The 25,706-nt window shown below is 44.3% G+C and overlaps 1 protein-coding gene across 1 annotated transcript in view; it reads right to left on the reverse strand.

The window, feature by feature from the left end:
- LOC146835077 (vitamin D3 hydroxylase-associated protein-like) overlaps nt 1-25,706 on the reverse strand; it is a 305,937-nt gene that overhangs the window by 53,292 nt on the left and 226,939 nt on the right. Inside the window, exon 11 of the mRNA XM_085602744.1 lies at nt 25,311-25,354. Coding sequence (XP_085458870.1) covers nt 25,311-25,354 — 44 coding nt within the window. The remainder of the gene's footprint in view (nt 1-25,310; nt 25,355-25,706) is intronic.

The following is a 25,706-nucleotide window of genomic DNA, read 5'->3' on the forward strand; positions in this document are numbered from 1 at the left end:
ACTCATTGAAAGGCCGATTAACATTGGTGTCTCTGGCTGGGACCTGGAGTGGATAAAATGATTTTATCAGATAGATATAATTCAGTCTTCTTAGCCCCATTTCGGTCATAGGATTTCAGTTTCCCTTGTGATGTTCCGCAGGGATCTGTGCTTAGGCCTACCCTTTTTAGGTCTGGCCTAAAGACATCTTTGTCTTGTAAGCCTCATTGTTTCTAAAAACCCATACACAAATATATATATATATATATATATATATATATACATATAAAAAAAAAAGAAGCAGAGAACAACACAGAGTGTTCAATATTGGAGCTACTTTCCACCTAAACTTGAGAATTACCCAGAGTTCTCTGCTTCGGTTTTGCATAATTTATGCATCAATCTATGCCTGAAAGGGTTTTGTTTTGACCTTTAGTGGGTGCTCCCTTGTGTCTGGACATAGCTATACCTCTCTGAAGGGCTCTAACAAGAACGATACGAGTCCGTGGTTGCTTTTATCCATTTCAGGTTGGCTTGCATGGTATTTTACCAATCCAGAACTGTAATACTGTGCCTGGAGTGGTAAAAGGCTTTGGCCATTTTACAGCTTGGCATGGATAGCACTGTGCTAATCCTATGCTTAAAGACCTTGATAGAAAAGTAGACATTTGAGGTGAGCAAATTTAAAGTGTTGTATGTGTTGAGAGAGTTCTGTATTGGAGCTGCTTTCCACCTAAACTTGAAAATTACCCAGAGTTCTCTGCTTCTTTTTTTTGGCATAATTTATGCGCCACTCTATGCCTGAAAGGGTTTTGTGTGTATATATATATATAGGTCATGTGATCAAGGCAGAGGAGCTGCCGAAACGTGTCATGGTGGAATGTGTGCTTGCAAAATAAACTAATCAAGCACCTATCTGGGTCCTTTCTCGCTTTGTTCCAGCGGTGTGGCATGGAGGCGTAGAGCGAGCATTTGCTGATATATATATATATTATCTACTGGCAGTCGCCAGTAGATAGTTATAGTTAGGACCGTGTTTCCATAGGAAATCTCAAAATTCTATTTTGAATAACTTTGGCGCCGGTTGACGAATCTTCGCGAAATTTTCAAAACTAAAGGGGCGCTCCGCTCAGATCCTACCCTGAAAGTCTCGGGGGGATTCGTCAAGCGGGGGCTGAGAAAAAAGGGGGGTCCCAAAACGAGTTTTCCCCATGGATTTTCCCATAGGACCTTTAGTCGAAGGTACAGCCCGAATGGCTGAACAGAATTACTTGAAATTTGGCAGAGAGGTAGTCCTCAGGTCAGGGATGTGCCTTTTGCATATATGGAGTCAATCTGTTCAGTAGTTCCTGAGAAAATTGCAGTTAAAAGCACATACATATCTATGGCCGCGCACCGTGCGCGCACCCTTACGTGCGCGAGCGTAATTCTGATTGGTTGTTACATGTCAGTCAATGTTCGAATCGGTCGAAATCAGGAAGTGTCAGCCGCCATTTTGTTTGTTTTCAGTGCGAGAGTGGAAAAGGAAGGTGGCGAACGTGAAAAGGGGGCAGGGTAGAGAGTTCCTGACCCCCTAGCCTTTGTCAGGGGGTCCCTGAAGGACCCCGAAGGCAGAAAAAAACATTTAATTTTTTTTTTTTTTTTAAATCGCGGGGGTGCGCGCACGGTGAAAAACCATTAAAAAAAAAATTAATACGTAGTTTATTGTATAATAAATATATAAAAAAAATAATAATACATACATAATTTAGCATTTAAAAAACCGTACAAATTCACTGAAAAAACCATAGGTTTCACACACGTTTTAGTTAGGAATTAGCATTTAAAAAACCTTGCAAATTCACTTAAAAAACCATAGGTTTCACACATGTTATAGTTAGGTGGATTTTTCACTCGTAAAAAACCAATGAAATTCCCCCGTTATAGTTAATTCAGATAACTATAACTCACGCGACCGCCACTCTATCACAAGGATGATGTCAAGAGTGATGCAACTGACCATGTCATGAGTGATGTAATATGTGACGTCATGAGCAGAGGATTGCAGGCGCGCGAGTTATAGTTATCTGAATTAACTATAACGGGGGAATTTCATTGGTTTTTTACGAGTGAAATATCCACCTAACTATAACGTGTGAAACCTATGGTTTTTTAAGTGAATATATATACATATATATATTCACTGAAAAAACCATAGGTTTCACACATGTTATAGTTAGCTGGACATTTTACTCATAAAAAACCAATGAAATTCCCCCGTTATAGTTAGTGCAGGCAACTATAACTCACGCGACCGCAATCCTCTGCTGATGCTAATACTGTATTTAGACACTTATTTGCCCATGTCTTCTTCCATTAAATTTTAGCTATACATATATTACAAATATTTTTTTTTCATAAAGACACATATGTCATCAGCAGAGGATTGCGGTCGCGTGAGTTATAGTTGCCTGCACTAACTATAACGGGGGAATTTCATTGGTTTTTTATAAGTAAAATGTCCAGCTAACTATAACGTGTGAAACCTATGGTTTTTTCAGTGAATTTGCAAGGTTTTTTAAATGCTAATTCCTAACTATAACGTGTGTGAAACCTATGGTTTTTTCAGTGAATTTGTACGGTTTTTTAAATGCTAAGTTACTTTACGCCGTTCGTGGCGTGCGCGCCCACTTAACGCAGTTCGTTCCGTGCGCGCACGGTGCGCTTCGCGCACCGTGCACGCACAGTGAGCACGCGGTGCGCGAAGCGCGCCCACTTTACGCAGTTAGTGCCGTGCACGCACGGTGGGCACGCGGTGCGCTACGCGCACCGCGTGCCCACGTTACGCTGGATGGGCCATATACGCACGATGCGCTTCGCGCACCGTCCGCACACGGAGGACATATTATGCGCTTCGTTGTGAAAGGTAAACTATTAAATGTTCCATTGTATGATGTGACATGCACAAAGGGTGCCCTGCGGGCACCTTTTGCACACGGGGGGGGGGGGGGGAAATGTGGATAATTTTTTTTTTATAATTAATTTTTACCATTTTTTCGAAAAAATATAGAATTGAATTTTTTGCCTTGGGGATTCTTTTGGGACCCCTTAATCAAGGATAGGTGGTTAGGAGCTGTCTAACCTGCCCCTTTACATGTTTTCAACCTTTGTTTTTCCTCCCCCCTCTCAGAGTGCGAGAGAGAAAATGGCGGCCGCCGCTTCCTGGTTTCGACCGATTCGAATGTTTACTAAGATCTAACAGCCAATCAGAATCGCGCTCGCGCACGGCACCGTACGCGTACGGTAAGCTTACCGTAAGCGCACGGTAAGCGCACCGTAAGCTGCCACAGATATATATATTGATTTAAATGCTATTTTCTCAGGAACTACTGAACAGATTTACACCAGACCTACAAAAGGCACTTCCGTGACCTGTAGCCCCCGCTTGACGAATCCCCCCCGAGACTTTCAGGGTAGGAGCGGAGCGTAGCGCCCCATTAGTTTTGAAAATTTCGCGAGGATTCGTCGACCGGCGCCAAAGTTATTCCAAATAGAATGTTGCGGTTTTCCTATGGAAACAGGGTCCTAACTATAACTACCTACTGGCGACCGCCAGTAGGTAATATACACACAACTTACATATTTTAACATATAACTATAAAACAAAGCAGTGCAAAGTAGAGACAATGGAGCAAAAGGCACTAGAACATTTCTCTGAAGTATATATATATAGAAACTTTGAACTTTCAAAGGTGGAGGTGGAGTTACCCTTTGCACCCAGCGGCATCTTAGGAAGGCCGTAGGGCCGAAATGCATTATGCACCAGCTGTTTTAATTAAAGATCTTCCAACTGTTCCCCTTGAGTGGCCTCTACCTGTTCTTCACAGATTGGGCATTTTTGGATATATCGCACCAGCCAGAGGTGCGTTGGAGGCTCCGTTCTGACAAGAGGCGGGAGTTTGGCTGGCACCCGCTGCTTGCAGCGCTTCTACGGTTCAAGGTATTGAAAAGACTCCTGCCCGCCTCGAAGTGCATGTCTAACCATGGACTGCTGCGTGATGCAGCTTGTCATTGACGAGGAGGCAGGTTCATTGCAATCCTGGCTCACGGTCCGGCAGATACATGCACAAAGAGGTTGGAACGTTGAAGGGGACTGAAGGGAGATCGAAAACAATCTTTAGCAAAGACTGTATTTTGACACTCCGCACCTCCCAAGCAACACTCACCCGTTTGTACAGCATTCTGGGAGCTGTAGTTGTGGCAGAACTGCAGTGGAGTTGTAATCATGTGACCTTCGGTCAGTGGATTTCCACCAATGGGAGAAACTTTGAACTTTCAAAGGTGGAGGTGGAGTTACCCTTTGCACACAGCGGCATCTGATGAAGGCCGTAGGGCCGAAATGCATTATGCACCAGCTGTTTTAATTAAAGATCTTCCAACTGTTCCCCTCGAGTGGCCTCTACCTGTTCTTCATGGATTGGGCGTTTTTGGATATATAGGTGTATATACACAAAACCCTTTCACAGAGTGGCGCATACATTATGCAAAAAAAAAGAGGCAGAGAACTCTGGGTAATTCTCAAGTTTAGGTGGAAAGCAGCTTATATATCTATATATATATATATATATATATAACCTACTGGCAGTCGCCAGTAGGTAGTTATAGTTGGGACCTATTTTCCATAGGAAATCCGCAACATTCTATTTGGAATAACGTTGGCGTCGATTGACGAATCTTCGCGAAATGTTCCAAACTTTTGGCCAGCTCCGGTCCGCTCCTATCCAGAAAATTTCACGGTGATTCGTCAAGCGGGGGCCGAGAAAAAAGGGGGGTCCCAAAACACGTTTCCCCCATGTATTTTCCCATAGGACCTGTTGACGCAGCTACAGCCCGAACGGAATTACATCAAAATTGGCAAAGAGGTAGTCCTCAGTTCAGACTCGTGCCTTTTGCTTAAATGGTGTAAATCCGTTCAGTCGTTCCTGAGAAAATTAGAGTTAAAAAGATAGATATATCTGGGCGGAGCCTAACCACACATCTCATCGTGAGATCTGATTGGCTGTCAGTACTTCATCCAAGAAGTTTTGGCAGCCATCTTGGGACCAATATACAGGATAGCACCTCATTAAAAAGCATTGCAGTTAATAGAAGGTTTTAAGACTTTAGTTACATTATAAATCATTTGTTGATGGTACCATACTCATTTTAGGAATTGTGGTGTGTTCTCAGGTGATTTTACCATGTGAAAAAGCCTTCTGCTGTGATATGAATCATGTTTGAGAGAAAACTATTTTCTCATGCTTTTCCCACAGAGGTTTGGAAGGTTATCTATAAGCTAAACTGAGAGCATTTTCTCTGTAAATTCACATTATCTTTCTCAGTCATGTGAGAATTAAGTCTGACATTCTCAGTAAAACATGTACATCCAACAAGGGCAGAGACTGTCAGTTGATTCCTTTGTGTTCTACTGCAGCTTCCCAGAGTGTTCTAAACAACAACTAGAGCGCTAACAGCCCTACTTATCACAAACGTATTGCACACCTGAAGCCATCTTGATTGGAATAAAGTGGTAACACTTAAAACATTTAATTTACAAAGAAACAAAATGAGGGGGTTCATTTTGCCATAGAAATTAGGATTAGTGCTGCAGAAAGAAAAATTAGGGCACATTTTGACTTCTTAAACTCTCTTCTATTTCATAAAAAAATTCTGACATGCAGACTGAAACATGCACTTTGAATACCAGCAGCAGACTTCCCTGGTGAGCAGTAGCTTTACTACAGTGATCTAATGAGCAACTAGAGTGCTAACATTCAGAATTTATGGCAAATGTGTGACACATCTGAATGCCTTCTTGATGGAACCAAAGTAAAAAACATGATAGTATTTCCTACTGAGTAGACTGCAGTAAATGAGGAAATTAGGAAACTTCATAACAAATAAAACTCCCAAGATGGCCACCAGAGACAAAAGAGCCCAAATGTAGCCCAAATATCACCCAGATGTAGCCCACATGTAGCCCAATGACAGAAGTGTGCAAAACACTTATTTTTTGTGTATTTGCAGTTTTATATAGTGCAGACTTGTCAGGTATTGGAGTACTTTACATGAGCATTGGTTACATCACACAAGATCAAATTCATTTTGGTTGTAGACATGGGGAGATTAAGTGATTTGACCAGAATCACAGAATGTTGAGCTGAAGCAGAAACTCCAACCTGGTTCGCCAGTTTCAAAGTCTGCAGCTCTGGAAGTAACACCACATCCTCTCCCCTAAGTGCAACATTTAATCAAGTGGTCAACTGGATAAAAAAAACAAAGATTACAAATAATTTAAAAGTTCTTTGTCGCTATTTGAAAACTCAGAAAATATGTCCTCATTTTAGTTTTTTAGAGCACTAACCATAATTTTGATGCAAATAAGACCCTCGCATATATGTAATTTCTAAAGGAAATGCTCTATTTATTACAGTTTTGATTACATCAAGATGACGTCAGTCCACACTTTTGTAATAAATATAGAATGTTAGCAATCTAGTTGTTCATTGGGATACTGATGAGAGGCAGAGGCCAGGGGCACGGACTCTGAAAATTGAAGGCAGGTAGGAGAGTGCAGAGGCAACAATTTGACCACACTGGGCAGGCAGGAAGGGCAGTGGCAGCACAACAGACTATGGAGGGCAGTGGAAAGGGGGGCAGGGGCAACAAACCAACAATACAGGACTGGCAAGAGAGGCTGTGGCAATATAATAGACCATTGTGGGCAGAAGGAAGAGGCAGTGGTAGTACAACCATACATGCCAACAGACCCGTTTCAGCCAGGAAACGTCCAATGTTTTTAAGCTCAAATGGGCTTTATTTGATATGTCTCCTGTCTACAATCTCCTCTTTTTCAATGTAACTCAAAGGGGAAAATCAATACCCCATTTTTTTTTTCAAAATCTCCCTCTTATCAAGTTCAAAATGTTCGCAAGTATGGATCATGGTAGTCAGGAGGAATTGGGGTAGGGACATGGACTCGGATAACAGAGGACAGGAGGGACATGGAGAGGTGCACCAAACTGACCCTACAGGGCATGCATCAGGGTTTGCAGCAGCAGAATACACCACACAGGGCATGCGGGACGGGAGTGCAGCACAACAATCCATAGAAAGCAATAGGGAGGGGACAGGACCATGCACATGGACAACAGAGAACAGAGGGGAAAGAGGCAATGGTAGCTAGCTGACCATAATGGGCAGACAGGAGAGAAAGCTGCAGCATAACAGACCATAAAGGGCAGGAGGGACGGATCTGGGGCATTGCAATGGAACAGACAACCCAGGAGGGAGGGAATAGGGGTCTGCACATGGAAACAGAGGGCTGGGGGCCAGGGGGCAGGGCAGGAGCAGCAAGATGACCATGGAGGTCAGGCAGGATGGGCACTAGAAACAAGACTCACCATGGAGATCAACAGTGAGACTATGATGCCATACACACAGACCATGGAGGGAAGGTGGGAGGGGGTCAGGGGCAGCTAGCTGACCACACAGGGAAGGTGGGAGGGGCCATGGCAGCAGAGAAGACCATGCATGGCAAGCGGGAGGCTTAGTGGCAGCACAATGGCTATGATGGGCAAGAAGGAGGGTGCAGGGGCATGCACAAAGGACCATGGAGGATAGAAGGGAGGGTCAGGACCTGGGCACAGACAAGAGAGTTCAGGGGAAGGGGCCTCACAACAGACCGCGTGGGACAGGCAGGAGGAGCAGTTGCAGCACAACAGATCAGGGAGGGCAGAAGGGTATGGCAGTAAAATGGACCATGGAGGACAGGAGGAAGGGGATAGGGGCATGGCATGTGGACAGGCAGGGTGGAGGTGGCAGGGACAGGTTACAGTCATCTGACAATGCTAGGCAGGTGGGAGGGGAGTGGCAGCTCAACAGAACACTCAGAGTAGATAGGAGTGGCAGGTCCATGGAACATGGTGGGCAAAAAGGATGGAGCAGGGGTATGCACAAAGACATCGGAGGGCAGGGGGAAGGAGAATAGCGGCAGCAAGCTAAGCACAGAGGCTAAGCAGGAGGTCAATGATGGGCCATAGAATTGGGCAATGGAGGGCAGGAGGAGTGGAATGGTACATCATGCTAAATGGAGGGCAGTGGCAGCACATCAGACCATGTATGGCAGGAGGGAGGAGGGAGGAGGCTAGTCCAAGGATTCAGACAACAGAGGATAGGGAGGAGGTGGATGGGGCAGCAAGCTAACTGTTCAGAGAAGGTGGGTATTAGGAACTTTATTGTTTTTAAAATGTGTGTCTGTGCAAACTACTTAAAATATGGACAAGTATGCAGCATAATCTCACTTTTATTCAGGAAGAAGAGGACGTTTGTGACTGTGACTCCGGGCTCACTTGGCAGAAACACCCCCTGACTCTCCACCCTCCTATCGCAAAATGTAATGCCCGTGAAAAGGGTAGGTGGACGCAGTGTTATATAGAACATAGTCCTGAGAGCACGATTGAAAATGAAAACTAGATATAGTATATGGTATAAACTATGCACCAAAAAGTGTGATATAAGATGAACCGGGCGTGAAATATAATATGCAATACATTGTGCGCAATGACAGATTCATTGGAGAGCGCAAGATAGCACAGGCACTAGCGCGTGCTATGCGATATGTGCCTTGGAGTGTAATATGCACAGGGCAGTGTTGTGTAACCTAACTAGTCTCTAAACTTATAATTTAAAATATGTGCTGGGGAGTGTAACGTTGCATATGCACTGTGACAAAGATATGGATCCCAGATTGTAATATGTATGGCATAGCGCTGTGCGTTATAACATAGGCATCGAGGAAGGCACGTTAGATGGGGCAATATAACCTGTGCGAAGGCAAGTGTGCCATGACATATTCACGAGGTGGTGTTACAGTGCACATGGGCTAGAGAGTGTCATAGCATACGCACTAGCTGGTAGAATACAACACAGAGGTGTGTGGCACTCGGCAGGCACTGGCGGGTGTAACACAGTATTGGGCTCAGCCAGGAGCGCGCTGTGACTCTCAAGTGTGGTTCGTCTCCTTTCCAGAGAGTAAACTAAAAAGTATTACACATCCGGCGGTGGATGTGTGTTTTATTAACCGTGAGGGGGTTTCTTTGCATAGTTTGGTCGAATTTTTGTCGAATCCCTTTGAATGGCTTGGTGTGCGTGTGTATTAAATGTGCCCATCAATAGCTACCCATGTTTGTATAAATAAACGACAAGGGTGTCTACTTGGAGAGTACCCACTAGCATGTCCTAGGTGTTTCTATAAATATATATTTTTTTAAAATAATAAAAAGCAAAGGCCGGCTCCGTGGGATGGGGTCCCCGGGGCCAAAAGTGGCCTGAGGAGGGGGGCAACGCAGCCCCCCTCCTAAAGAATAAAAAAAAAAAAAAAAGGCCATGACCCGGGGGTTGGGGTCCCCGGGGCCGATTAAGGCCTTGGGAAGGGGGCCGCGCGGCACCCTTCCAGATTTATTTTTTTCAACAAACAAAATGAGGATGCAGGCTCTGGGGGATGGGGTCCCCAGGGCCAATAAATTATGGCTGCTACTGATCAAAGAGCAAGGTCTTGAGGAGTCCTCTGAAGGCCAGCAGGTCCTGGGTCTGTCGTAGGATAGTAGGGAAAGTGTTCCAGGTCTTGGCGGCGAGGTAAGAGAAGGATCTGCCGCCGCCGGTGGTTTTCTGGATGCGAGGGACTGTGGCGAGGGCGAGGGTGGCTGAGCGGAGGATTCGGGTGGGGGTGTGGAAGCTGAGTCGGTTGTTGATGCATGCGGGGGCCATAGGCCTGCTCCGCAGCCCCCAACATAGTGTCTTGTGGGTGCCCCAGGTGGGCACCTGGGCGCTCATGTAAGGCCCTTGGAGATGGGAGCTCTGGGGTCACTATTGGCTCTGAACCACATGTTATAGTTAGCGGAAATTTTACTGATAAAAAACCAATGAAATTCCCCCGTTATAGTTAGTGCAGGAAACTATAACTCACGCAACCGCAATCCTCTGCTGATGCTAATACTGTATTTAGACACTTATTTGCCCATGTCTTCTTCCATAAATTTTTAGCTATACATATATTACAAACATTTTTTTTTCATACAGACACATATGTCATCAGCAGAAGATTGCGGTCGCATGAGTTATAGTTTCCTGCACTAACTATAACGGGGGAATTTCATTGGTTTTTTATCAGTAAAATTTCCGCTAACTATAACATGTGTGAAACCTATGGTTTTTTCAGTGAATTTGCAAGGTTTTTTAAATGCTAATTCCTAACTATAACGTGTGTGAAACCTATGGTTTTTTCAGTGAATTTGTACGGTTTTTTAAATGCTAAGTTACTTTACGCCATTCGTGGCGTGCGCGCCCACTTTACGCAGTTAGTGCCGTGCACGCATGGTGGGCACGCGGTGCGCTACGCGCACCGCGTGCCCACGTTACGCTAGATGGGCCATGTACGCACGATGCGCTTCGCGCACCGTGCGCACATGGAGGACATATTATGCGCTTCCTTGTGATAGGTAATCTGTTGAAATTTTTTGGGGAAATGCTGTGCTATTATATGCCATGCACAAATGGTGGCCTTCGGCAACCATTTGCACACGGGGTGGAGAGAGTGGGGTTTTTTTTTTTTAATAATTATTTACCGTACGGTAAGCGTACGGTAAGCGTAATCGGCGAAATTTTCGAAAAATAAAAAATTACCGTTTTTTGCCTTGGGGGTTCTTTGAAGACTCAACTAACATGGTTATGTGCATGGGCGCTGTCTAAACAGCCCCTTTATATGTTTTTGGCATTTGTTTATCAGCTCCCCCCTCAGAGTGCGAGAGAGAAAATGGCGGCCGCCGCTTCCTGGTTTCGACCGATTCGAATGTTTACTAAGATCTAAGGGCCAATCAGAATCGCGCTCGCGCACGCCACCGTACGCGTACGGTAAGCGCACGGTAAGCGCACCGTAAGCGCACCGTAAGCTGGCTCAGATATATATATTGATTTAAAGGCTATTTTCTCAGAATCTACTGAACAGATTTACACCAAACCTACAAAAGGCACTTCCTTGACCTGAGGACTACCTCTCTGCCAAATTTCAAGTAATTCTGTTCAGCCGTTCGGGCTGTAGCTGTGTCTAAAGGTCCTATGGAAAAATGCATGGGAAAAACGAGTTTTGGGACCCCCCTTTTATCTCAGCCCCCGCTTGACGAATCCCCCCGAGACTTTCAGGGTAGGAGCGGAGCGTAGCGCCCCACCTATTTTGAAAAATTCGCAAGGATTCGTCGACCGGCGCAAAAGTTATTCAAAATAGAATGTTGCGGATTTCCTATGGAAACGTGGTCCTAACTATAACTACCTACTGGCAACCGCCAGTAGGTAATATATATATATATATATATATATATCCATCCAAATACGTCGCCACGAGGGACCTGCTCTCGAGAGGTCCCTCGTGGCGACGCAGCTCTCGCTAAGGAGTGGCAAAGAAATGCTCGAGAGAAACAAGAGGATATATATATATATATATATATATATATATATATATATATATATATAAATAAATAAAAGAACCCTCACCAGATATCTTATATATTTCTCTATAGGCTTGCATTTTGCCTCTTCCTACCACAGCCCACAACATAAGGCAGTGGCCATTTTACTGGTCCATGAATTCTCAGAAAACAGCTTCCTAACATATGTTTGAAGAAACTTAAGAACTAGTGACTGCTATTACCAATATATACTAGGTTGTCGTCACAAATATTCCATTGTAATCAAGACATGGGCCGTACTAAAGTTAAAATTTTCTCTGTGCGGTTTATCCTTCACCATTAAGGGACCACAAGCCTTTGGTTCATATTTTAGTAGAAATTATGATTCATTAGAGCACTATCATTGGCATGGTGGTGCTAGAGGGGGCACTGCAAGATGGCCGCATAACGTGAGAGCTCTCGAGGCTGGAGCCACAATCTGTAAAATGTATCCATCCGAAGGGAGCATCGACATCTGAAAGCCAGCAAAATGTGTGCTGGGCACATTCAGTAATGACATGGCACAATCATATAGGACCAGGAGTGCGAGGGAAGATTGCAGCCAAGGGAAGATTGCAGCCGGGGGGAAGAGTGCAGCATGGTGAGGTTTCTGCCTGCCCCTAATCTTGTGGCAGCTGGTTTACCTGAGGGGCGGTGGAGGTTAACTGGCACAATTAGCCATGATCAGAGGGCACTGTGATGCTAGGCAGTAATGACCGGTGGGTCGGCCCCTCCCCCCACCTCCCTACAGCATCAAATTTGGGCCTGGTCCGGCATGGTGGGGTGGGGATGGTGCACTTGGTCCCGCAGCAGACTGTTGTCCAGAGAGGCAGCAGGTGGGGACTTTAGAGTCCGATGAGGGCTGGGCTGTGGTGCTGAACTGGGCCCCTGAGTGCTAAATTGGAAATGAGGGGTGGTGGCAGAAGCGTTGCTTGACCTCCACTGGGCTGGAGCCTGGTGGGACACAGTGGGGACTGAGTCCACCAGAGGTGCCTTCCACTGGGACTGCTTCTTCTGCCACAAACAGGGAGCACCCAGCTTTGACTTGGCTGTTAGTGGGACTCCACACTAACAGGCGAGCCCATGCGGAAAGTGACTGCTGCTGAGCGCAATTATCCCTAGCCATACTACTTTATCACTAGCGCCATTCCATGAGCACCACAACATGGGAAAGGCAGATTGGAGGCAAATATGCCTTACCTTTGAAGGGAAAACAATGGCACCCAAAGATGCGGCACAAACTGCTGTAACTCCTGAGAGTGCCAAGAGCAATGGGAGGCTTGACTTCTCAATAGGAAGTAGATGTAAAAACCTTGCTGCTGGGAGTGTGGGGCAGTCTGGCTACATTAAATAATAAAATGGACTCGTTGATAGCGCATGGTTTGCATGAAAGACCGCCTCAATAACCTGCACTCCCATCTTGACATGGCTGAAAGGAGAATATCGCACATTGAGGATGATGCCATTCAACAGGTGAAATTGAAAAGCAAACTGTAAGCTGAGTTTGATTGCATCAAAGCCAAAAATGAGGGCTTGGAAGTCGAGTTGAGGCTGAGCAATTGGAGTATTGTGGGAATACCAGAATCCACCAAAATGCCACAGATGGAAGAATGTGCTGAAAACACACTTACTACCTTCTTTTGAAAGTAGCGCTTATCCAGTGTGCTTGTGGTGCAGAGAGCGCAGCACACCCTTGCACCAATGCCTGCGTTGGGAACCCTTTTGGTTCTACTAATTGCCAAGCTACTCAACTAACAGCATAGAGACTGGATGGTGCAAGAGCGGGACACAATCCAGCACGAGGGCAGAATGCTGTCCTTTTATCCAGACTTTACTCAAGTGGTCCAAGATGCCCGGCGCAAGTTCATCCCAGTCAAGAAATATTTCTATGAGCATGATGTGCAATATGCCATGCTCTACCCAACCAGACTGCATGACACCTACAATGGCATGCCTTGAATATTCGTAACCACGGATGAGGCGCACAAATTGGTGAAGGACCTGCCGCGTGCTGCAGGGGGAATGTGGCCATTGCTCTACTTGCTCCTCTCTAAGTCCGCCAGGCAATGACTTGGAATGAACTGCACCCGTTGGTGCCCTAGAGCCCACTCAAACTCAAACCTGCCCTATGTAGTGGACCCTGGGGTACAACTGCCTGGATGTGAGTGGTGAGTAAGGGATGGAGGGGCCCAGGAGCGCAGTCCCTGGGTAGCCAGTGGCTGTGCTGGACTATAAATGATCAGTGACTGTCTACAGGGTGTCAGTTTCCCACCTGTAATCACACTTGGAAAACCAGAGCTTCTCTGCCCTACCCTTAGTTTGTAGAGATATGGGGAACTTGTATATGCAAAATTATAATTATTTTCTAGTATTTGCATTACTGTTCCTAATGGGGTACTTACCCTCACCTCCACCCACATCAGAAGTATGAGCTTGATGTGGGTGGGGGTGATGGAAAGGGAAGTTCGGCATATTGCAGTACATGAGTTCACCAGCTGCAAACCTACTACTATTGCATCCCTGAACTTGCTACCTGCCGAGGTAGTCCCAGACACACCTTCGACCATACAAGAACAATGCCCAATCGCACTTATACCCTCAGGTACTCAAATTGCAAAGAGTCCATGACCCTTGATAGGCCCAGGTCATTATATCCTATCTCACCTGTCACAAGATAGACCTGATTCAATTCACTTTGCAGGGACGACGTACAAAGCATTAATTGTAAGATTGAGCTCACATAGGTTTTTCTTCTCATACTCCACATATGTGAGATGGGTTTTCATCCTATTTTGCAAAAGGACTCCTCTGAAACCTCTTGGGTTGAGCAGTGATGAGGCAGGGTCAATACATAATACTGCAACTTAAGATAGCAGAGGCCAGAGTCCCATTCATCAATGTACAAGGTTCAAACTTGGATGACCCAGACTTTAATGAATCCTTAGAACACTGCTTGCTGATATATACTCACCACATGATACTATGGGGTGGGGACTTCATCCTCTCCATGCAGCATGGGGTGGACACTGCTGGGCAGGGATGGTGTGCAACACAGGGGCTCATACGGCATTGGGGACCGTGATGGCACAGTGGGGTTTAGTAGAAGCTAGCTAGAGGTAAGAGCCCATATGCTCCACACTGCAATACATAACTCACTCCAGACTAGACTTTTGGTTCGGCACTCGAGATGTGCTAGGCTGGTTAGACGGGGTGGAACACATGCCTCAAACATTGTCTGATCACGCACCAGTTGCAATCACGCTACATATTCCAGAGGTGCACCGAGGAATTAGACTTTGCCAGCTGCAGCCGAAAGGACTTCTTCATAATTTTTTAATAACCGAAATCAGACAGGCCATATTGTAATATTTTGAAATAAACAACGGCTCCGTAAACACAAGAGGAACACTCCGGAAGCAATTCAGTTGGTTATTAAAGGCAAATGTATATCTAAGGGGTAAGGCGTTCTGAAATGTGTACAATGAGACCTAATGAGCCTAGAATTGGAGATACTAAATTTAGAAAATATGTTTAAAAAGGGCCCAGACCAACATGCGCTGACGCAACTGGGCACCAAGTGGTTGGATTCCGTGACAATGCAGAGTGCGAGGTGAAGTTCCTAGGCAAATACGCAGCAGCCAGGTGATATGCATAACACCCCGGTAGGAATGCTTCACCCTCCTTGGGCAGTGGCTGGGATAACAGAAACTGAAATAATGGAAGGAACCATAAACTATAAGCCAGAGCACATTCTACACACATTTGTAACATACTTCACAGAACTATATATAACACAAAACTCTGCTGTCATAAATACATGCTTAACGCTGGACTGGTTAGAACACCAGCGGGAATCCCTGTGTGCCCCCATCACAGTACAGGAGATCAAAGCATGTATCGCTGAATTACGCAATGGTTCAGCTCCTGGGGGTGACGGGCTCCCAGTTGAGCTCTATAAAGAGTATGCCAAAGAGTTGTTCCCTATTGTACTGCACTAATACAATGAGGCGCTAGAGCTCAGCAATCTCCCTCCTACCTTGCGGGAGGCCAGAGTGTTTACGCTCCTCAAGCCTTGAAAGCCTCCACATTTATGTGGGTCACATCGCCTGCTCTCACAAATGTGGACATGAAAACCCTGGCTAAGCTAATAGCTAAACGACCCCTCCCAATACTCCTCTAAACGATACATCCAGAACAGGCAGCGTTTGTGCCAAATAGATTCAGCTCTGATAATTTTGCACACTGTTTACTCAGACCCACCAAACTGATCCAGCACTGGCTGTGGCAGCTGTCTTTCTGGACGCCACCAACGCTTTTGACTCAGTGTAACGGCAGTACCTCCTAACGGTGCTAGAGAAGATGGGAAAGGGCAGGCAGCTATTGCAATGGGAAATCCTATACATGAATCCCTGTGCCCGGATCAGCATCAATGGTTTCTTACCTCCCCTGATCCTGATTATGAGAGTAACACAGCAGGGTTGCCCCCTTTCACCTGTCCTATTTGCGCAGCCAGTGGAACTCCTGCCATTTATAATTCAACAACACTATTCCCAGAGAAGGATACAGTACCATAATTGAAGGCGGATTATATCCCCCTATGCAGACAATATCTTGCTGATATTGAGGAATCCAGACAAATCTAGCACCCATAATAACTGAGATGGTGGCCTTTGGGGCTAGATCAGGATTACAAATAAATGGAGATAATTCAGTCCTTAAACTGTTGACTGAGTCAACTGACTGCCCGGGATCAGACTTTCCCCTCCAATGGCAGATGGAGCCCAGACGGAGCCCTTAAGGTACCTTGATATCTGGTTCCATACTGATACAGAGACCTTGATTAGGGAAAACTAATGGAGCTATATCACCAGGCTAGAACAGCAAGTTGATGGATGGATCAAACTCCTGTTACCTCTAGCAGGTAGAGTGACGATTATGAAATTGGTGGTCCTCTCCAGGCTACTATACCTGTTCCAGAATATCCCTATCCTGCTCACAAAAGGCTTTTTCACACCACTAATGTCCCTCATGACTAGACTGGCCTGGAAGTTAACCTAGAATTGCTTGGACTAGGTTGATGCTCCATATGAGGAGGGGTGTTCACTGCTCCCAACTTGGAACAATACTACTTAACTGCACAGGACCAGTTTGCCCACTGCTGGATGCATGACAGACAACAAGCACCACATTGCAACTTAGAAGCGGGGCTGGCTTCTCAAGTTCCATCCAAAACTGCCATCATGCTGCGCCCTATGAGATCCTGTTTCAAATTTCCTACGGTGCACAACACTGCCTATATGGTCCCGCTTAGCCAAATATACAAGTTATACAGATGTGTACTCTCTGCATATTCCACTCATTAATAATTCAAAAGCACCTATGATGACAGAAACTGGGGTGATTCGGCAACTGCAAGCCAAAGGGTCGCTGAAGATGGGAGACTTTTTTGTGAACTCTAAGATTCTCTCTGTTGGAGGGTTTTTGTCCAGGAGCCAACCCTGCGCAATGCAGACACTATTATACAATAGACTCTGTAGTACAATACGCAACATTTGCCCCTCCTTCCCGGATGATGCTAAGGAATGGATGCTACTGACGATGATAGTGACAAACCCCATTCCGCTTAAACTCATAACCCCAGCAAACCCCCTTCCACCTCCTATGACAAAACATAAATTGGAACATGAACAAGAGTTCGACATTCCGCCTGCAAACTGGACATACTGTTGTAAACAGACTAAACGTATCTCATCCAATGGCAGGTTACCTCTCCTTTATCATAAGTTTATATATAGGATATTCTACACCCAGTATCCCCGGCCTGACATGGCTTAACTACGGATGCCAAATGCTGGAGATGTTTTGCCACAGACTTCTTACAGAATTGCTTGGGAGTGCACATCGATCCAAGCCTATTGCGTCGCACTGAACCAAGAGATCAACAGCATGACATCTCTCACCTTGACACTTCTCCCCCTGAATGCCCTTTTAGGATATCAAAAGGGCATTCCCAACATATATATGTGACTTGTGGCACTCTCTCTGCTGATGAGTAAACGCACAGTAGCAAAGCACTAGAAGAGGTCCTCTCCACTTTGACATGCACAATGGCTGAGGGATCTCACTACCTGCTCCACACATTCAAAGGTCTATGGTTCTCTGCTACTACGGGCCTGCAGACCTACAGATATATGGGGCCTGCTGCATCAGTATCATCTGGTCCACGAGCAGTCACCCTGAACCGTAGAAGGGACTTGACAAGCCAGCTGCAGAAGGAAATGTCAAAAAAATAAATGCCATAAAACCAGGAGCCCTGTTTATTAAGGTAAAGAATTATACTACTTTACGAATATGTGACATTACAACGTGATGATTTACATCGCGGTACGTTACATCGCTGTTATTACAATGCAAGTCGTTACAACGACTTGCGCTGGAGGGCGCTAGACTTAGGAATAGTATAATTTACTATTCCAACTCCATCCTACATAACAGTAGGGAAGGTGTTGGAATAGTAAATCATACTATTCCTTAGTGTATAGCGCCATGCAGTGCAAGTTGTAACCACTTGCGTTGTAATGACCGCGATGTAAATGTATTGCGGTGTAACAACGGCGTTATAAAGGTCGTTTGCCCCATTTTACCTTTCCGCTTAGAACTTCAAGCACTCCAATCCAAGCTAACGGGGTACATTAAATGAACCTTCACATGTACGCAGATACAGAATACCCTAGGAACGGTGTGTGGGTAAGCTGTAGTGCTGATGCCGTTGCATGCTGTTCCCTGCTTCTCTTGTCATCAGGCAGCAGTGCTGTTACCTGTACATGTTCTCTGGATTATTGCAGTCAGTCTGTGGTGTTCCACTGATCACTCGTACCCCCAGCGTGTATTGAACCTGAAACAAAAGTGCTGCAGAATAGTATTTCTTCTATTTCCTTGTATGTGGTTGTGAACGCGGTCATTCATTATAGAAGCATTCACTCTATTTGTAAATGAGCCTAAGTTGAAAATGTGTATTTGCTGAATACATAGAGTAATCCTGGCAGCTGTGGTATCCCAATGGTCGGCTCCCTGTGTACCTCCAGCCCCTGTGTTGGTAGATTTCAGACCAGGACCCTGAGTGTCATATCCTATCAAAAATGAACATACAACATACAACCAAGAAAACATTTGCAGATTTAGACCACCTCCTCTACACTGCACGAACACTGAATGTTGCTTGTTAAACATATAAATACATTTGGTAAAACCGGTCTTTTTATTTGGGCGCAGGATGTTGGTGCCAGGCACTGATGCCACTCAAGTTGTAGCAGTTTGCTCCACTGGTGATCAGCAGAAAGGTGGGAGCAGGCAATCTTGGCATCAAGGAAATAACCTCACTGTCTCCAAACAGCGGCCTGCACAGCTGCTTACCCTCTTGATACTTTAGTTTCTTTGCTGGCCAAGCCCCAGTCAGTATTTCAAGATGCTGTTGTATTCCAAACAATCTCCCCTCTACTGGACCTTAGCCCCTCCCTGGGCACGTGGCAGCAGCAGAGCGTCACTCAATGCAGATAATAAATACACAGTTCTGCCCCGAGCGCCTTGAGCAATACTATTTAAATGCAGAGAGGAGCTGTAATTGCGGGACTAATGCATTTCAGTACGTTAATGCGGATATCAGCACTGAAATACAGGAGCGGCCCATGCAAGTAAGAGCGATGGGGCAGGGGAGTCAAAGATAACTACTAGGGGAAAGTACATTGCGCCCGCCACATCGCCCACTCGGCATGGTACTTGGTAGGGCTGCTAATGCTATGACCCAATGCACACAGTTTTTCAACGTTGAAAAATTCCACACAAGTTAGGAAAGACAGACGTACGCACATAGGACCTGATTTACAAAGGTAAACTTGCACTACTGTACCATTCGCAAAGGGATTTACGAGTAGTACCTTTACGAGCCCAGAGTCCATGCACATAAAAAGATTTATATCCGCACAAAAAAAATCTAAAAAAGATAGATCTGTTTATGTGCAGAGACTTCACACTGGTAAAGATACCACTCGTAAATCCCTTTGTGAATATCAAACAATCGTAAACTTTCACAAAAGAGCAAGTTTACCTATGTTAATCAGACCGAAAATGTTTGAAAATAGCATACCTCTACAAGCGCCAATTCACAGGCAAACCACACATTTATAGGACGTTGGTAGACAACAGTGCTACATCTGAATAAGGAGTAGGTTTACTACACAAGGAGGCATTGATGACTTTTTCAGTGACTTGGAATCTACAGGACTGATCAGTTCTTATTGTACAAAGAACTATCAACTACAAACATGAAGCACACCTATGCGGTGATAGACTTTTCAGTTCCACACCAAAAACAAGCATTTGCAATGCAAATTGGTCTTGCATTTGGGAAAGTTAGAGGTATTGGCATTGTAAATGACAATGTTTTTTACCTACCAAAGAAATGAAAGAGGAAAGGAAATGGAACAGAAAGCATGTTAGAGAAAGGAGGAAAATGAAGCGTAGATTAAACGAATCTGAGAAAAGGGGACAACTGGGTCGAAAAGAAAATACTGCATGTTGAAAAGTTTAAATAACAAGGATGAAGTAATTCATTATATGAACCTATTACCATTGCTGCCTAGACTAGTGCATATTATGACATGGCGGCCAATGTAATAACCTTCTCCTTGGTACACTGCTGTAAATGTATGCATCATCTAAACTGTTTTTGGCGCATCTGTCTAGGTGACTTATTGAGAAACACAAATACAAATAAACCTGAAATAATCTAAAGTAGGCACTCTAGGTAAATTTTCATACAATATTTCTTTACTAATTTGTGGCATTAGAGAAGAGGACCCACCATCTGCAAATCAGTCTTAAAGTTGTCCCAAATTATCTCTTAAGACTGAACAGCTAGCCGGGGGTTAGTGTATTCCAAGTACTGCAAGCAACATCTGACGCAGACGCCGTTTGAGACAGCAGGCACAGCGTACAACAGAACCCACACGGTAGAGGTACTGAACGGCAGGTAATATGAAGATAAGGGTATTTAAATTAAAAATGTGTTAAGGCATTTATATTCATGAATCATGGTTTGTTGTAAGATATACTCAGCAAAACAGGGAACATTAAGTCATGTTTATACGAAAAATTCCCATCCCTCTTTGTACAGACCCTCTTCCTTACTATGTTGAGTCAACACTATAATGGCTCTTGACTATTTCTGGCAAATGCATATTATGAATAGGAGACTTACGTGGTTTTTAAACATTACAATTTAAAGCTTTTACTGGCATGCTGATTGCTTGTCTACCATGTGTTGCCATATATTTCTTTCTAAATAAAAGCCCTGAAAACTCTCTTTATTGTGCGACTGAAACCTCTTGTAATACTGAAGTATGGGCTGAGGTTGACTTACAAATCTAAGATGCTCTTAAATCATCTATCACTCACAATGTTAAGATAACATACGATGCAAATTATTCTCACTATGTAAATGTAATCAATACAAATCCCTATTTTATATTCCGAAATCCAGTTAGTCCTGCGCCCCCTCTAAGCCTATGATTTCGACATCTTTGTATTTATTATTCTAACCGTAAATATGTTCTGTGATGCTGATTTAATAAAAAAATTGTTGACTGCATGTCATAAACAGCTGTCAGTTTCCTCTCAGAGTGAATAAAAGGCATCGGTTGAAAACACAGATACACTAGCGTCTTTTAATGATCACCGATGGCAAATGTTTTTCTTGGTATAAACCAAACTTAAGCTTTGAGCGATTGAAAGCGTACGTCACATGTGATTTTCAAAAGTCAAATGTTGCAGGTAAGAAGTGTGACATACGTGTACATAATATATATATTATGAGAAACGGAAAAAAAAAGGTTATGAATGGAAACCTTCAATTATTCTTAGGCAGTCAGCCACATTCCAGTCCATATTTTTAGCTCAATGTACCACAACAGACAAGGGCCAACGTTATGCACCTCCGCCTTGGCCCTGCCCAAATTAGAAGCAGTTCAGCTCGACCTGCTGGCGATGTCGTCTCCAAATAGGAACAAAATCAATCCTAAATTGGCTTCAGCCAGCCTTGTGGCACCTCTTCTGCCACGAACGGAATAGTGCGAGTCGTGACCCAAACTGAACAAACTGGTTTTGGCATGCGGGGCCTCATCAGGAAGGTGTAGCTAGTAGCTTGAGTCCTAAAGGTCAGCACAAACTACTGTTTTGCAATACTGCCAGGATCACTGAAGACAAACTGTAAAGACGAAAACGGATGCAGGAAAGGTGCAGTCAAATTTATATTTATTGTAGACCAACACAGGTTGAAAGAATGGAGAGAACGCAAGGGCGGCGACCGCAGAGGCCGGGCTCCGCTGGCAAATGAAATAATTAACTGTCAGCTGGGGGTTCTAGAAAGCCCAGCTGATTGCAAGGCACGAGAGCAATACAGTGGACAACACACGGAATACAACACAAGCAAACTGCCATACTCTCTGCCAGGGAGCAGGTTGTTTATCATGTGCAAATCACCCTACTGCTTATTCTGAAGGCGTGTGACAAATACATTTAAAATTGTGTGATCTCTTTACACAGAGGCTCTTTCGGAAGTCAGCACTAGAAAAAATACATTCATTGTTTTTTGGTGTTCTCAGAGACTGCACATAAAAAACGGGAAGCTGCTTTATTTTTTAGGGTTAAGCTAATTGGTGGCAGCTCTTCAGATGCACAGTGTGCATTGAGTGACTGGGAAGCGCACAGGGCTCATCTTGCTCCCAGAGAGCCACAGCTCGCTTTAGCGGGGAGCCTGCTGTTGTCCCTCTGATGATGAGCAGTGCCAGAGCCGTCTCAGAGCTGCTCCTACCCTGGACCGCGCTGCTCTTGGTGTTCAGGGGTGAACTTGGAAGCATCGCTCTGCTCTTCACATTTCATATTTACCAGAGCGTTTGATGCTTTGTCGCCGCCAGTCCCCGTCTGCTGAACCTGATGTACCCCCCAAAATGAGTTTTGCCCTTCTAGAGGACCAATTCATTCTAAAAGTTAACACAAGGGCCGAACACTATGAAAAAAAAAACTTTATTGAACCCAGATATGTTATTGAATACCGATATTTAATACATGCATATCGAGCTGCAGGCTAGGGAGACACAATTCGACTGACCACATAGCTTAAATAAAAGCCTTACTAGTGTCCATGTCTGCCGTACTCGCTCTTTTCGTGTTCCCGTTCACCAGAGAAAAAGCACACCGAATGGGATGCCTGCTTGTGCCCCGGGGGCACAGCAGACTACGTGCTAATACAGGAGCACTGTAGTCGGTCCCTGCTTGTGCCCCCAGGGCACTGTTAACTGCATGCTACAATACAGTAATGCCGAAGAGACGCACTGCCCTGAAAATCGAAAGGCAGGGATTGCGTGTGCATCACTGATTGTTCCACTGCGATACTCCAGGGAGTCAACTGTTAAAACAAACAGCTTTAATCGGTACAGCAGTTTCTTGCTTTCTGTTAAAACAAGCATTGGCCCTGCAATAGGACTCGGGAAAAGGGAGGGCGCGAGAAGGCATCAGACTGCGGGAGGGAGGGGGGAAGGTACAGAAGAAAGTAGTCTGTGGAGTAAAGGGGCCAATAGCCGTGGAAGGATACAATTGAAGACATGTCAATCATAAGGAGGGACTAACACGCCTACAACCAATCTCAAGGCTGCATTTAAGACACAATCCAATGAAAATGATGGGCGGAGAGTGGGTGGAGCTTCCACGAAGCTTCCACACTATAGTGTATACTGCATGTCTCAACGAGACAGCGCAAGCGCTGCCTAGGCGAGACCTAAACATGCAACAATGCATCGAAAATCTTGACTAAATAAACTCAATTTCATATATTTAGAAAGGCATTTGCGCTGCCACACCCAGCTACAGCTCTGTTCGGCAAGACTTCAAAATGGTAAAAACTTTGTTAAAACCAAATCAGTTAAATCCATCCGTGCTGAACCCTAAACAGCAATAGGCAACCATGTTATCCACCCTTTAAATTCAATTAAGTGGAGTGGAATAGATTTAATCCTGAGCATAATAGATGACCAAACTGTGTCATTTTACAGGTGGACATAGCAAGGAGTACATTGGCATTTTGTGCCAGATGTTCAGAAATGAAGGGCTGTGATGTCCAAATTGCGATTCTTACTGAATCGCAATTTGAAAATCACAATTTCTAATGTACTAAAGAGTTGGGGCCAAATGTGCAAGGTATTTTTCCAGTCACAAACGGCCAAATTCACAGAATCGGGGCATTTGCGACCAGAAAAATGCTGTTTCAAATGTACAAAATGCCTTTAGATAATTTGTTACAAAATTACAATTTGCATTTGTGATTCAGTATTTGGAAGGGGCATGTTTTGGGCGTCCCTTCCATATACCAAATTGGTATTGCATGTATAACTGTTTTGCAACTGAATTCCGGTCACAGAACAGTAATACTTTACCACCATTTTAATAGTGGTGGTAACCCGTTCGCAAAGGGAGCAGGCCCCATTGGGACCCCTTTCCCTTTGGAAATGTTGAAAAAATATTTAAGAGCAGACAGTGGTCCCATTTTTAAATGCATCCCATTTCCCTTTAAGGAAAATGGGCAGCAATAAAAAAGAAAAAGCAATCACAGACATGGTAGTCTGATGAACTGTGATGGCTGCAATTCCTAAAGGGGCACAAATTGCGACCTACTTCCTTAATATTCATGACGTAGATCGATTTGCGACCCACTAGGAATTGCTAATTAAAAGTGGTAAATTTTGTTACATAATGAAATTGCGATTTCCTAATTGCGATTCGGTAAGAATCACAATTTGGAAAACGCAATTTCTACTTTTTGTACATCTGGCCATTATTTTTAACATAGCGATTCCTAGAGGGGGTTGCAAATCCACCTACCTCACGAATATTAATGAAGTAGTTCACAATTTGTGACTCACTAGGATCACAGCAATGACTGGGATGGTGGCCTGCTGGTGTCGGGAGACCACTATATCTGTGACTGCTTTTTAATAAAGCAATATATTTATTTAAATGCAGCCAGTTTATTTTCAAGGAAATCAGGATGCGTTTCAAAAACAAAACATGAAACGTTTAAGTTTCAATTTTTACGAGTAGAGATTGGTTCATGGGACCACTGCCTGCTCTTATAAAATAAGTTTAATTTGCAAAACAAAAGCATTTTTGAGGCAGACTCTGCTTTGTACATCTGGCCCAAAGTGTAGTGAGCCAGCATCAGGAGCAAACACCAGAGGTATTCATACCTTTCATTCCAGACCAAAGATTATAAACTACAAAATCCCAAGAAAATGACCACCCCACGGTGGCCTAATAAGAGATATTGGATTTCTCTCTGCAGTGTGAATGCAACACTTGCTGCTGACACTATCCTCATGGAGAACCTTTCATATTGTAATATATGTGAAAACTTGGTGTTCTATATCATATATATAAGTGATGCATTTTATATTCCTTAAGTTTGTTATTATTTTAGGTCATTTCACTTTACAAATTCATTTATGTTTGAAGAATTGCATGAATTTCGAACCCTTGTAAACACCATAGATACACAGCTTAAATATCTTCTTTCAAAACTTAACACTTGGATAAATGGAATTATTTTATCATAATGATCATTCTCTACATTACTCAGCCTCGGTTTTAGTCTTCGTGTGCCAGGAAGACAACTACGCATGGACACAAATGCGCTTCCCACTGTAATGCATCAGAAACTGGGCATCCGGCTACCTACAGTGAGAAACAACTGTGAACAGCACTTACCCCATGCCTCTTAAGGTTCGGCAGATAAGTGAAAACCTGGGAAACTGAAAGAAAAACAAAAAACATGTTTTTAAAATATTCTCTGATTTCTTGAGTGCATTGTGCATTAACAAAGGCTCCCATGTTAAAATAAATCTGTGATTGAACAACATCCCTGTATCAATCAGGACCACCCAACGCTGCTCAAATTTAAGAAGGAGTTGAAGACTCGCCTCTTTAAAGAACACAACATCAGAATGCATTAACCATCCACAACCCAGCTACCTCTCTCCTATCACTTGTTGACTTTATGCCTGACTTTCCCCATGTACAGTGTTCCACTGTCTTTTGGCTAAGTTTGTGCTATAGAAATAACAAACATGCATACATAGATACACAGAGCTTGAAAGTGATGGT

The sequence above is a fragment of the Triturus cristatus genome, chromosome 4_2 (assembly GCF_964204655.1).
Source record: "Triturus cristatus chromosome 4_2, aTriCri1.1, whole genome shotgun sequence".
In the NCBI taxonomy this organism is placed as follows: domain Eukaryota; kingdom Metazoa; phylum Chordata; class Amphibia; order Caudata; family Salamandridae; genus Triturus; species Triturus cristatus.